The sequence below is a fragment of the Microtus pennsylvanicus genome, chromosome 14, assembly GCF_037038515.1.
Source record: "Microtus pennsylvanicus isolate mMicPen1 chromosome 14, mMicPen1.hap1, whole genome shotgun sequence".
Lineage (NCBI taxonomy): Eukaryota > Metazoa > Chordata > Mammalia > Rodentia > Cricetidae > Microtus > Microtus pennsylvanicus.
The window spans coordinates 27,904,586-27,918,913 of record NC_134592.1 but is presented as its reverse complement, the minus strand read 5'-3'; the positions used below and the strand labels follow the sequence as shown (position 1 = coordinate 27,918,913).

At 43.7% G+C, this 14,328-nt stretch overlaps 1 protein-coding gene across 47 annotated transcripts in view; it reads left to right on the top strand.

The window, feature by feature from the left end:
• The window catches only part of Nrxn3 (neurexin 3), a 1,550,418-nt gene that overhangs the window by 118,439 nt on the left and 1,417,651 nt on the right, over window positions 1-14,328 (top strand). For 27 of the 47 annotated variants that reach the window (XR_012907734.1, XR_012907733.1, XR_012907732.1 and 24 more), the window contains exon 3: window positions 14,238-14,279. Coding sequence is in view for 39 of the 47 variants with exons in the window: in XM_075948202.1 (XP_075804317.1) it covers window positions 14,238-14,279 (42 nt within the window). In the remaining 8 variants the exon portion in view is untranslated. The remainder of the gene's footprint in view (window positions 1-14,237; window positions 14,280-14,328) is intronic. The other 20 variants (XM_075948192.1, XM_075948216.1, XM_075948196.1 and 17 more) reach the window with 1 other exon arrangement.

Genomic DNA, 14,328 nt, shown 5'->3' with positions numbered 1-14,328 from the left:
GGCTTCATCATGACCACAGCTTCTTACAAATGATTTGGATTTCTTACAAATGACTTAGATTACAAATGACTTGGATAGCTATTTCCATTTTTCCTGAGTAGCAAAATCAGTTATCTCCACGGGAGTTTTCCCAAAGGGTATAACGTATAGTTTAGGCAACCATATGTATATTTTGCATATGCTTTACATATGATTTACAGTCTGTTCTAAGGCAATTTCAACTTTACATGTCTTACTCATTGGTGATCTTTTCTTTCTTTTGTTCCAGTATATACTCTGGGAAGCTAAATATCACAGATATACAGACATAAATAGCATTTAAAGCAAGTTATGAGGGAGTTATTTTGTATCAGATACCTTGTTAGGGTCTACCATATTGCTAGATCCAGCTAGAGTAGCATTTGTCAGGGTCCAGATTGAAGGTACTTTAATTCTTTCCTTCTATTATTATTGTAAATATTTTAAAGGTACTTTATCTCCCTAAGAATCCTATGTTAGCAACTCTTAATGTATTGCCTATCAAAGGGTCACTTGATCCTATCTCCTACTCCTTGTGTGAGTTTATTGAGCTGAGTTTTGAGTTGTAATTTAGTATCCGTTCACATCTAAAATGTAAGACAGGGTTGTTTTAAAAGTTATAATTCCCTTTGTCCCCATTATTTCTTGACTCAACCCATGTCCTTATGACAGCCTTGGAATGTCAGATCCAGAATAAATGCCATGTTTCAGCCAAAGCCAGCAAGCTAGTTCTGAGGCTGGATGTAGTCATGCAGATATCTGATGTTAGTGTGCATTTTGACTCTCCTTTGAGGTTGACCAGAAAGCCCATCTTCGTTTTGACCTATTCCACATCAACCACACATGTAGCCTATATACAGTGTGGCTTTCACTTCCTTTCTTGCTAATTATGGTCCTCTCATTTAAGATTTTTTTGAACACTTTTTCTGTAATTTATGTTGGAAACCATCTAGTTCTATTTTTAAATATATAATTAGACTCTTTTAATGTTGAACACATAGAAAACTACCTTAGCATCCTCCCACCCTTACCAGGTTAAGACAGAGCTATAGCCCCCTTTTCTTTATGCTTCTTTCACTTACTTATCTCCTATGGCATGAAGAGAGTGTTTTAAAGTCCTTATATTCAACTGAATCCCTTCTCAGATCATTTCGTTATAGTGTTAAATGCCCAGTGGACGTTTTTGCTTGAAAACTCTTTCTCTTCAACTTCATCATGTCTAATAGAGAACTTATCATCTTCCACCACTCTAAATATCTTTCCCCACCTCATTTCACTTTCTTTAGTTCTTCTCTTGCTTTCCATTTCCCCATTGCTCATCTGCCTCTCCTCACAGCATCTTATTCATCATCAAAGTCTGCTAAATCCTCTTTCTCCCTTTCTGTCTCTGCTATTTGATAATCACTGGGTCCTTTGCCTCTGACTGATCTTTCTTCTTTTGTCTTATTCCCTTAATTTGTTTCATCCCTGCTATTGCAATAGTAATCTTCCTCAACATTTCTTTCTCCGAGTCATTTGCCTGCCCATGAACCCCCAGTGTCTCCCATCAGCTGAAAGATCAAGTTAATTTTCTTTAGTCTTGAAAGTTATGACTTCCATGCTTAGATTATTAGGATCATCTATTTTTTATATAAGCTAATTATATGCTTCTTTTCTTTTTTCCATATAGTATATTATTACATGCTTATCCTGTACCCAGAAATGACTTTCTTTCTGGAAAGGAGAACAGGGTGGTCTTGGGAGGTCATAATAAATGGGAGCTTCTGAAACTGAAAAGCTTCTGTAAAGTAAAGAACATGGTCAACAAGACAAAACAACAGCCTACAGAATGGAAAAAGATCTTCACCAACCCCACATCAGACAGAGGTCTGATCTCCAAAATATACAAAGAACTCAAGAAATTGGTCATCAAAAGAATAAATAATCCAATAAAAAATGGAGTACAGTCAAAGGAATATAAAATAACTGTTAGACACTTAAGGAAATGCTCAATATCCTTAGTCATCAGAGAAATGCAAATCAAAACAACTCATTTTATACCTGCAAGAGTGGCAAAGATAAAAAAAAAAAACACTGATCACTGATGACCACTTATGCCGGAGAGGTGGTGGGGTAAAAAAAATTCTTGCATTGCTGGTGGGAGTGCAAGCTGGTACAGCCCCTTTGGATGTCAGTGTGGCGATTTCTCAGAAAATCAGGAAACAACCTTCCTCAAGACCCAGTAATACCACTTTTGGGTATATATCCAAAGGATGCTCAATCGTGCCACAAAGACATGTGCTCAGCTATGTTCATAGCAGCATTATTTGTCATAGCCAGAATGTGGAAACAACCTAAATGCCCCCTACCAAGGAATGGATAAGGAAAATGTGGCACATTTACACAATGGAGTATTACACAGCAGAAAAAAATAACGGCACCTTGAATTTTACAAGCAAATGGATAGAGCTAGAAAACATCATTTTGAGTGATGTAACCCAGATCCAGACAGTTATCATATGTACTCACTCATAAGTGGTTTTTAAACATAAAACAAAGAAAACAAGCCTACAAATCACAATCCCAGAAAACCAAGACAGCAAAGAGGACCCTAAGAGAGACATACATGGATCTAATCTACATGGGAAGGAGAAAAAGACAAGACCTCCTGAGTAAATTGGGAGCATGGGGACCATGGGAGAAGGTTGAAGGGGAGGGGAGAGGCAGTGAGGGAAGCAGAGAAAAATGTAGAGCTCAATAAAATTAATAATTAAAAAATGCAGTTATGAAATAGCAATGAAATAATTTTATGGTTTGAATCACCACAACAGGAGGAACTGTCTTAAAGGGTGGAAACATTAAGAAGGTTGAGAATCACTGGCATAGACTTCTATAAGTATATTTAAAACCCAAGGCAATGTATGAAGTAATCATTATTATCTGTATTTTCTAGATAGGAAAAAAATCAATGTCCAGAAACATTCCTCTCTTTTCTTAAAGTCACAAGGTATAAAGTAGCAGAGATGAACTTTTAATCTGGCTCTGGAGCCACTTATTAAATGTCCTCTTCTGCACAGTCACGTACCAGTACCAAGCCATCTGTGTGCACCTGTGAAGATAAGCACGCAGACCCCTGCCCTGCGAGAATTCCTGGAGGCCAAGGATGCTGTGTTTCCCTCACTTGTATCCCCACCCCCCCATCCCAGTCTTTGCAGATAGTAATATTTGAATAGCGTGGTCTGTTGGTTGTTGGTACTTTCATGAGCAGTTGAAGGAGCCGAAATTTTTTTATTTTCTATTTTTAAAATTAAGATATAATTATATCATTTCTTCCCTTCCTCCCTTCTCTCCAACCCTTCTATGCCCCCTTCTTTAACTCATGACCCCTTTTTCCCCTTAGATTATTGCTGAGATTTTAAATGGCAAATAGTATTTTGAGAGAGAAAGAAAAACAATTCTAGAATAGAAAGGGTACTTTGGAATTATTGGTTACTTAATTCTGTAAGTTTTGAGGATAGGTTTGTATAAGAAAATATACTAATATGCATCTCTTGAGAATAAAGTAAAATGCTCCTCACAGAAAGTAAGATAAAAAATAATCATATTTCGGTCTCCTCCCTTCTTGCAACCTGTTTCCTGGTTTTTTTTTGTCTGTTTTGCTTATCCCTTTAATACCAAAGTTTGACATTAGGATTCCATAACTGCATTCCTGACTTCATACATGACTTGAGCTTTTTTTTTAGAAGAGGAAGAAGATGAAAACGCTATAACTATGTAGGTAGCCTAATAAAACCTGACCAGTACATACCTGAAATTTAAGAAACACAGGGGTAGGTTATTTGCATTTTAAAAGGATTTTTCCCTCTACTAGAAGATCCACTGTAGGGTTCCATTAAGCACCCAATTCTTCTAGCTACATTTATCATGCAATTTAATTTACATTTGATACATATGCCACCATATAAATTTCAAATTTCTGTGAGCATGGGAATCCTATGAGCAGCTGATTTAAATTTCAGATCTTGTGCCAGCACCCCCAAATCCCTATCCCACCCCAGGATTCTAATTTAGCTTGCTTGGGGTAGGGCCCTGAATCTTCACTCTTTATCTGCTTTGAGAAGTACATTAGCTGGAGCCCCACTGGTGGGTTTACTACCAAGCGGCCCATTTACTCTTCATTTGGAAAATTTTACATACATTTGAGTATCAGGTGGAATCTCCCATAACCTTCCTGCTCTTGGTGAAGCTATAAACACCTTTAGTCTCATGTGTTTAACAGTTGCCCCCTCCAAAAAAAACCCCTCTTCAAGCACCCTATTTTATTCTGAAATATCTTTTCTGATCTTTACTCTTATTTCTCAAAGGCGACAAACCCCTCTGGATGTTGTGTTCCCGTCACCCTCATTTCCACAGACTCCAGTCCCTGCCCCACATCCTTTCTCATCTGTGCTCTTGACCTTGATGCTGGTCCCTAGGACCTGGCCACCAAGAATCAGCTTTGGAGGAAAGGCTGTTTCTGTGTGTCCTCTAAAATCTAAGCTTTTTTCTTCTCCTCTTTTCCTTTCTATTCCTCTGGCTCATAGAAGACCATAAAAGAAAAGAGGAAAAAAAAGAAAAAAGAAAAAAATCAAAAAAGTTTTTGTGAACAAAGCAAATTGTGAGCTTTGCCTGCTTTGTCGTGGTTTCATTCTTCTCTGAGTGTAAATCCTGGTCCTACTGCCCCGAGTGCCAGAACCTGAGCTTTAAAAATATGATTATAGTTTAATGAAATTTGTTTCAAAAAATAGACTCCATGACATTTATGGCACGCGTATCTATGTATTTAATATATCACTGATCTTTTAAAAGTCAGTTTCTTTTTTTTTTTTTTTTAAACATTTTTTATTGATAAAAGAATAAAGAAAGAAAAAAACAAATTTCCACCTCCTCCCAGCCTCCCCTTTCCCTCCCCCTCCTCCCACTCTTCTCCCTCTCCTCCCACTCTTCTCCCCCTCCTCCCACCCCTCTCCCCTTCCCCCCACTCCTCTCCCCCTCTCTCTCCAGTCCAAAGAGCAGTCAGGGTTCCCTGCCCTGTGGTAAGTCCTAGGTCCTCCCCCCTCCGTCCATATCTAGGAAGGTGAACATCCAAACTGGCTAGGCTCCCACCAAGCCAGCAGATTGCGTCGGATCAAAACTGCATGCCATTGTCTTTGGCGTCTCATCAGCCCTCATTGTTCGACATGATCAGAGAGTTCAGTTTTATCCCATGCTTTTTTTGGTAATAGTCCAGCTGGCCTTGGTGAGCTCCCAGTAGATCAGCTCCACTGTCTCAGTGGGTGGGTGCACCCCTCGTGGTCCCGACTTCTTTGCTGATGTTCTCCCTCCTTCTGCTCCTCATTGGGACCTTGGGAGCTCAGTCCAGTGCTCCAGTGTGGGTCTCTGTCTCTATCTCCATCCCTCGCCAGATGAAAGTTCTAAGATGATATGCAAGATATTCGTCAGTATTGCGCTAGGATGGGGTCATTTCAGGTTCCCTATCCTCAGCTGCCCAAGGAACTAACTGGGGACCTCAGCTTGGGCACCTGGGAGCCCCTCTAGGGTCAATTCTCCTGCCCACCCTAAAGTGGGTCCCTTAACTAAGGATTGTGGTTCCGTGCTCCCCTATCCAACCTTCCTTTATCCCGATCCTCCTATTTCCCCAAGTCCCCCCTCCTTCCCTTCTACCTTTTCTCACCCCATCTCCCCTTACCCCCTTCCCACCCCACCCCCAAGATCCCACTTTTCTCCCCGGCAATTTTGTCTACTTCCCTTATCCAAGAGGATAACGATATGTTTTTCCTTGTGTTCACCTTCTTACTTAGCTTCTTTAGGTTCGCCAATTGTAGATTCTGTGACCCCTATTTATGGCTAGAAACCAATTATGAGTGAGTACATCCCATGTTCTTCTTTTTGGGTCTGGGATACCTCACTCAGGATAGTGTTTTCTATTTCCATCCATTTGCATGCAAAATTCGAGAAGTCATTGTTTTTTACCGCAGCGTAGTACTCTAGTGTGTATATATTCCATACTTTCTTCATCCATTCTTCCATTGAAGGGCATCTAGGTTGTTTCCAGGTTCTGGCTATTACAAACAATGCTGCTATGAACATAGTTGAACAAATGCTTTTGACATGTGATAGAGCATCTCTTGGGTAAATTCCCAAGAGTGGTATTGCTGGGTCCAGGGGTAGGTTGATCCCAAATTTCCTGAGAAACCGAAACACTGACTTCCACAGTGGTTGCACAAGATTGCATTCCCACCAGCAATGGATGAGGGTACCCCTTCCTCCACAGCCTCTCCAGCAAAGGCTATCCTTGTTGTTGTTGACTTTAGCCATTCTGACAGGTGTAAGATGGTATCTCAAAGTTGTTTTGATTTGCATTTCCCTGATTGCTAAGGAAATTGAGCACGACCTTAAATATCTTTTGGCCATTTGAAGTTCTTCTGTTGAGAATTCTCTGTTCAGTTCAGTGCCCCATTTTTTAATTGGGTTAATTAGCATTTTAAAGTCTAGTTTCTTGAGTTCTCTATATATTTTGGAGATCAGACCTTTGTCTGTTGCGGGGTTGGTGAAGATCTTCTCCCAGTCAGTAGGTTCCCTTTGTGTCTTAGTGACAGTGTCCTTTGCTTTACAGAAGCTTCTCAGTTTTAGTAGGTCCCATTTATTCAATGTTGCCCTTAATGCCTGTGCTTCTGGGGTTATACCTAAGAAGCGATCACCTGTGCCCATCTGTTGTAGGGTATTTCCCACTTTCTCTTCTATCAGGTTCAGTGTTTTCGTGCTGATAATGAGGTCTTTAATCCATTTGGACTTGAGTTTTGTGCACGGTGATAGATATGGGTCTATTTTCATTCTTCTACAGGTTGACATCCAGTTGTGCCAGCACCATTTGTTGAAGATGCTTTCTTTCTTCCATTGTATACTTTTAGCTCCTTTATCGAAAATGAGGTGTTCATAGGTTTGTGGGGTAAAATCCGGGTCTTCTATACGATTCCATTGGTCGACTTCTCTGTTTTTATGCCAGTACCACCCTGTTTTCATTACTGTAGCTCTGTAATAGAGTTTGAAGTCAGGGATGGTAATGCCTCCAGAAGATCCTTTATTGTATAGGATTGTTTTGGCTATCCTGGGTTTTTTGTTTTTCCATATAAAGTTGATTATTGTCCTCTCCAGATCTGTAAAGAATTTTGATGGGATCTTGATGGGGATTGCATTGAATCTATAAATTGCCTTAGGTAGAATTGCCATTTTTACTATGTTGATCCTCCCAATCCAAGAGCAAGGGATGTCCATCCATTTTTTGGTATCCTCATCAATTTCTTTCTTCAATGCCTTAAAGTTCTTGTCAAATAGATCTTTCACTTCCTTGGTTAGGTTTACCCCAAGATATTTTATGCTGCTTGTGGCTATCGTGAATGGAGAAGCTTCTCTGATTTCCCTCTCTGCTTCCATATCCTTTGTGTATAAGAGGGCGACTGATTTTTTGGAGTTGATCTTGTATCCTGCCACATTACTAAAGCTGTTTATCAGCTGTAAAAGTTCTTTGGTGGAGTTTTGGGGGTCGCTTATGTACACTATCATATCATCTGCGAATAACGAAAGTTTAACTTCTTCCTTTCCAATTCGAATCCCCTTGATCCCATTATGTTGTCTTATTGCTATTGCTAGAACTTCCAGCACTATATTGAAGAGGTATGGTGAAAGTGGACAGCCTTGTCGTGTTCCTGAGTTAAGCGGGATGGCTTTGAGTTTCTCTCCGTTTAATTTGATGTTAGCTGTCGGCTTGCTGTATATAGCTTTTATTATATTTAGGTATGACCCTTGTATCCCTAATCTCTCCAAGACCTTTAACATAAATGGATGTTGAATTTTGTCGAATGCTTTTTCAGCATCTAATGAAATGATCATATGGTTTTTTTCTTTCAGTTTATTTATATGCTGTATTACATTGATAGATTTTCGTATGTTGAACCAGCCCTGCATCTCAGGAATGAAGCCTACTTGATCATAGTGGATAATTTTTCGGATGTGTTCTTGGATTCGGTTTGCCAGTATTTTGTTGAGGATTTTTGCATCGATATTCATGAGTGAGATCGGCCTGTAATTCTCTTTCCTGGTTGAGTCTTTGTGTGGTTTTGGTATCAGAGTAACTGTAGCTTCATAAAAGGAATTTGGTAATGACCCTTCTGTTTCTATATTGTGAAATACATTAAGGAGTATAGGTATTAGGTCTTCTTGGAAGTTCTGGTAGAATTCCGCGTTGAAACCATCTGGTCCTGGGCTTTTTTTGGTAGGGAGGTTTTTGATAACCTCTTCTAATTCTTCGCGACTAACAGGTCTATTTAGATTGTTCACCTGGTCCTGATTTAACTTTGGTAAATGATATTTATCTAAGAAAGTATCCATTTCCTTTACATTTTCCAGTTTTGTGGCATATAGGCTTTTGTAGTAAGATCTAATGATTCTCTGAATTTCCTCTGTGTCTGTGGTTATGTCCCCCTTTTCATTTCTGATCTTATTAATTTGCAAATTCTCTCTCTGACGTTTGATTAGTTTGGATAGGGGTTTGTCAATCTTATTGATTTTCTCCAGGAACCAGCTTTTTGTTTCATTGACTCTTTGGATTGTTCTCTGTGTTTCTATTTTATTGATTTCAGCCCTCAGTTTGATTATTTCCAGTCTCCTACTCCTCCTAGGTGAGTCTGCTTCTTTTTTTTCTAGAGCTTTCAGGTGGGCTGTTAAGTCTCCAATGTGAGCTTTCTCTGTTTTCTTTAAGTGGGCACTAAGTGCTATGAACTTTCCTCTTAGGACTGCCTTCATAGTGTCCCATAAATTTGAGTATGTTGTTTCTTTATTTTCATTGAATTCCAGGAAGACTTTAATTTCTTTCTTTATTTCTTCCTTAATCCAGGTATGGTTCAGTAGTTGGCTGTTCAGTTTCCATGACTTTGTGGGCTTTCCGGGGGTAGCCTTGTTGTTGAATTCTAACTTTAATCCATGGTGATCTGATAAGACACAGGTGGTTAGTAATACTTTTTTGTAACTGTGGATGTTTGCTTTGTTACCGACTATGTGGTCGATTTTCGAGAAGGTTCCATGAGCTGCAGAGAAGAAGGTGTATTCTTTCCTATTTGGGTGGAATGTTCTATAGATGTCTGTTAAGTCCATTTGTTTCATTACCTCCATTAATTGTCTTATTTCTCTGCTAGGTTTCTGTCTGATTGACCTGTCCATTGGTGAGAGAGGAGTGTTGAAGTCTCCTACTATTAGTGTGTGCGGTTTGATGGCTGCCTTGAATTTTAGCAATGTTTCTTTTATGTACGTGGGTGCTTTTATATTAGGGGCATAGATGTTCAGGATTGAGACTTCATCCTGATGAACTGTTCCTGTTATGAATATAAAATGCCCCTCTCCATCTCTTCTGATTGATTTAAGTTTGAAGTCAACTTTGTTAGAGATTAGTATGGCCACACCTGCTTGTTTCTTAGGTCCATTTGCTTGATAGGCCTTTTCCCAACCCTTTACTCTGAGTAGGTGCCTGTCTTTGTGGTTGAGGTGTGTTTCTTGTAAACAGCAGAATGTTGGATCCTGTTTTCTTATCCAATCTCTTAGCCTGTGCCTTTTTATAGGTGAGTTGAGACCATTGACATTAAGTGATATTAATGACCAGTGGTTGTTAACTCCGGTCATTTTTTTTAGTCGTAGAGTTTGTGTGTATCCCTTCTTTGGTTTGTGTTGATGAAGGGTCTCTAGATGCTTGAGTTATTGTGGTCATTATTGGACTCCTTGGTTAGTGATTTTCCTTCTATTACTTTCTGTAAGGCTGGATTTGTGGCTGCATATTGTTTGAATTTGTTTTTATCCTGGAAAATTTTATTTTCTCCATTTATAGTGAACGAAAGCTTGGCTGGGTATAGTAATCTGGGCTTGCATCCATGGTCTCTCAGTTTCTGCAGTACATCTATCCAGGACCTTCTGGCTTTCATGGTTTCCATGGAAAAGTCAGGTGTAAGTCTGATAGGTTTACCTTTGTAAGTAATTTGGCCTTTTTCCTTTGCCGCTCTTAATATTTTTTCCTTATTCTGAATGCTTTGTGTTTTGATAATTATATGTCGAGGGGATGTTTTTTTTTGATCCAGCCTATTTGGTGTTCTGTATGCTTCTTGCACCTTCATAGGTATATCTTTCTTTAGGTTGGGAAAGTTTTCTTCTATAATTCTATTAAATATATTTTCTGGACCATTGAGCTGCACTTCTTCTCCTTCTTCTACTCCTATTATTCTTAGGTTTGGTCTTTTTATTGTGTCCCATATTTCCTGAATGTTTTGTGATGAGAGTTTGTTGGACTTGCTGTTTTCTTTGATCAGTGTGTTTATTTTCTCTATGGTATCTTCAGAATCTGAGAGTCTTTCTTCTATCTCTTGTATTCTGCTGGTTATGCTTGTTTCTGTAGACTCTATTCGTTTACCTAGATTTTCCATGTCCAGCCGGCCCTCTGTTTGTGTTTTCTTCTTTGCCTCTATTTCAGTTTTCAAGTCTTGAACTGTTTCCATTATCTGTTTGATTGTTTTTCCTTGGTTTTCTAGGGTATCATTCACTGATTTATTCAATTCTTCAAACTTTCTGTCATATTTCTCATCCATTTCTATAAGGGCGTTTTTTACATGCTGTTTAAAGGCGTCAATAACTTTCATGAAGTCGATCTTTTCTCCTTCTTGATTAAGGTGTTCATGTCCTTCCGTTGTGAGGTCGCTGGTTTCTGGTGGCTTCATGTTGCTTTTCAGTTTGTTGGGCGAATTCTTGCCTTGTCGTCTGCCCATCTCTTCTTCCAAATACTCCCTTATGGATCTTCTTTTACCAGATCAGGTCTCCTTGCCTACCCAACGCGGCCTCTCCAATGTTGGCTCTCCTGGCACCAAGGGATCAGGTCTCCGTGCCCAACCCTGGCTCGTCCCAATGCTGATTCTCCCCAATGCTGGTTCTCCTGGGGCCGAGAGATCAGACCTCCGTGCTGGTTGGGCAGCTCGCAAACAAAGCGCCTACCCTCCTTGGTGCAGTCAGGCCGCAGAAACAAAGGAAGTGCGGCCCGCCCGGGCGCCCGGAGGACTGGGATCCAGCTCCCAATGCCACGCGCCAAAAGAGGGCGGGGGGGGGGGGGGGGGGGGGGGGGGGGGCCAGTGGGGAGGGCTCTGGACGGAAGCTGGGTGGGCCAGGAAGAAAGAGGCAGTACCCAGGGAATAGAGGTCCTGCAGAGAGCCCAAGAAAGACAGGAGGCCAAGGGACCCCCGAGATCCCTGTCCCTGGCTGGCGCCGCGGCCAGAAACTCACCCCAACGCTGGTTCTCCTGGGGCCGAGAGATCAGGCCTCCGTGCTGGTTGGGCAGCTAGCAAACAAAGCGCCTACCCTCCTTGGTGCAGGCAGGCCGCAGAAACAAAGGAAGTGCGGCCCGCCCGGGCGCCCGGAGGACTGGGATCCAGCTCCCAATGCCACGCGCCAAAAGAGGGCAGGGGGGGGGCAAGTGGGGAGGGCTCTGGACGGAAGCTGGGTGGGCCAAAAAGAAAGAGGCAGTACCCAGGGAATAGAGGTCCTGCAGAGAGCCCAAGAAAGACAGGAGGCCAAGGGACCCCCGAGATCCCTGTCCCTGGCTGGCGCCGCGGCCAGAAACTCACCCCAACGCTGGTTCTCCTGGGGCCGAGAGATCAGACCTCCGTGCTGGTTGGGCAGCTCGCAAACAAAGCGCCTACCCTCCTTGGTGCAGGCAGGCCACAGAAACAAAGGAAGTGCGGCCCGCCCGGGCGCCCGGAGGACTGGGATCCAGCTCCCAATGCCACGCGCCAAAAGAGGGTGGGGGGGGGCAAGTGGGGAGGGCTCTGGACGGAAGCTGGGTGGGCCAGGAAGAAAGAGGCAGTACCCAGGGAATAGAGGTCCTGCAGAGAGCCCAAGAAAGACAGGAGGCCAAGGGACCCCCGAGATCCCTGTCCCTGGCTGGCGCCGCGGCCAGAAACTCACCCCAACGCTGGTTCTCCTGGGGCCGAGAGATCAGGCCTCCGTGCTGGTTGGGCAGCTAGCAAACAAAGCGCCTACCCTCCTTGGTGCAGGCAGGCCGCAGAAACAAAGGAAGTGCGGCCCGCCCGGGCGCCCGGAGGACTGGGATCCAGCTCCCAATGCCACGCGCCAAAAGAGGGCAGGGGGGGGGCAAGTGGGGAGGGCTCTGGACGGAAGCTGGGTGGGCCAAAAAGAAAGAGGCAGTACCCAGGGAATAGAGGTCCTGCAGAGAGCCCAAGAAAGACAGGAGGCCAAGGGACCCCCGAGATCCCTGTCCCTGGCTGGCGCCGCGGCCAGAAACTCACCCCAACGCTGGTTCTCCTGGGGCCGAGAGATCAGACCTCCGTGCTGGTTGGGCAGCTCGCAAACAAAGCGCCTACCCTCCTTGGTGCAGGCAGGCCACAGAAACAAAGGAAGTGCGGCCCGCCCGGGCGCCCGGAGGACTGGGATCCAGCTCCCAATGCCACGCGCCAAAAGAGGGTGGGGGGGGGCAAGTGGGGGGGGCTCTGGACGGAAGCTGGGTGGGCCAGGAAGAAAGAGGCAGTACCCAGGGAATAGAGGTCCTGCAGAGAGCCCAAGAAAGACAGGAGGCCAAGGGACCCCCGAGATCCCTGTCCCTGGCTGGCGCCGCGGCCAGAAATTCACCCCAACGCTGGTTCTCCTGGGGCCGAGAGATCAGGCCTCCGTGCTGGTTGGGCAGCTAGCAAACAAAGCGCCTACCCTCCTTGGTGCAGGCAGGCCGCAGAAACAAAGGAAGTGCGGCCCGCCCGGGCGCCCGGAGGACTGGGATCCAGCTCCCAATGCCACGCGCCAAAAGAGGGCGGGGGGGGGGGGGGGCAAGTGGGGAGGGCTCTGGACGGAAGCTGGGTGGGCCAAAAAGAAAGAGGCAGTACCCAGGGAATAGAGGTCCTGCAGAGAGCCCAAGAAAGACAGGAGGCCAAGGGACCCCCGAGATCCCTGTCCCTGGCTGGCGCCGCGGCCAGAAACTCACCCCAACGCTGGTTCTCCTGGGGCCGAGAGATCAGACCTCCGTGCTGGTTGGGCAGCTCGCAAACAAAGCGCCTACCCTCCTTGGTGCAGGCAGGCCGCAGAAACAAAGGAAGTGCGGCCCGCCCGGGCGCCCGGAGGACTGGGCTAAAAGTCAGTTTCTTGACCTACATTTAGCCTCTGATTACTTTTCTAAATCTCTAGTAATCTCCAAAAACATTTAGAGATTTCCATACTTTAGAGGGTTTTTTGTCCTTTATTAATCCTCTATATCCCTGAGTTCTGCTTTGAGGAGAGGCTCTAGGGGGGTGATCTGGGTTTTGTGAGATACTTTTTCGTGGTAGTAGAAGCAGAGCAAGGGCAAACAGCCGGTGTGGTTGGCTACTGTGCAGTTGGAAACCTTTTCTATTAGTAGACTTACCAGAGCTCATGCTCCCTTGTCCTGAGAAACCCCGAAGGAAGAACTCTCCAGAGGTCCTGTTAGGTGTGTACTGGGATTTTGTATGCCTTCTTTAGCCCATTCAGTTCAGGGCTAGGCTTTTTCTTGTGAAACATGAGAGACTTTCTAGTACAGCCGAAGAGGTAGAAGACAGAGTGTGGTTATCGCTGGTTAAAGCGAAAATGTTTCTAGGTGATCTGAGCAACCCTTGCAAGTAGGAAGTGTGTTGATGCATTCAGTATCACCCAATTTATGTAGAGAACAATATAATGCATAGGAAAAATGCTTGTCACACTCTTGATAGTGAGATTTTAACTCATTCTTTTCTTCTTTTTTTATTCTTGGAGTTTTCCCCAGTTTCTACAGTGAACATGTATTACTGATACAAGTAATTTGAAAGAAAGAAACCGTTAACCGGATACTTTTGAGTCTCTTTTTCAGAGACCTAATCTTAGTAGATCCCTCACAAATCCTATGGATTGCTAAGAATAACAATAAAAAGGAAGTCCTTGGTGTTATTCAGCAAATGAAAACCTGTTCTTTAGAAGGGAGAGGGCCAACCTACTCCTACAGTGTGGGGGCTGATGTTCGGGGTGTGTTGCTTGCTACTGTGTGTGTGTGTGTGTGTGTGTGCATGTGTCCTTGCCATACCTCATTCTGTGCAACAATTATGAGAATGTTGCTTTGCATTTGGGATTTTAACCATCTTTTCTCTTCCCCGTTCTCTTTCTCTCTCTCTCCCTCTCAGGCCTTTCCCACCTTATGATGAGTGAACAAGGTAGGTGCTGTGGTCCTGCAGATGCCTGAACTGCTTGCCTCTGTGCCTCTGCCTGGTCATT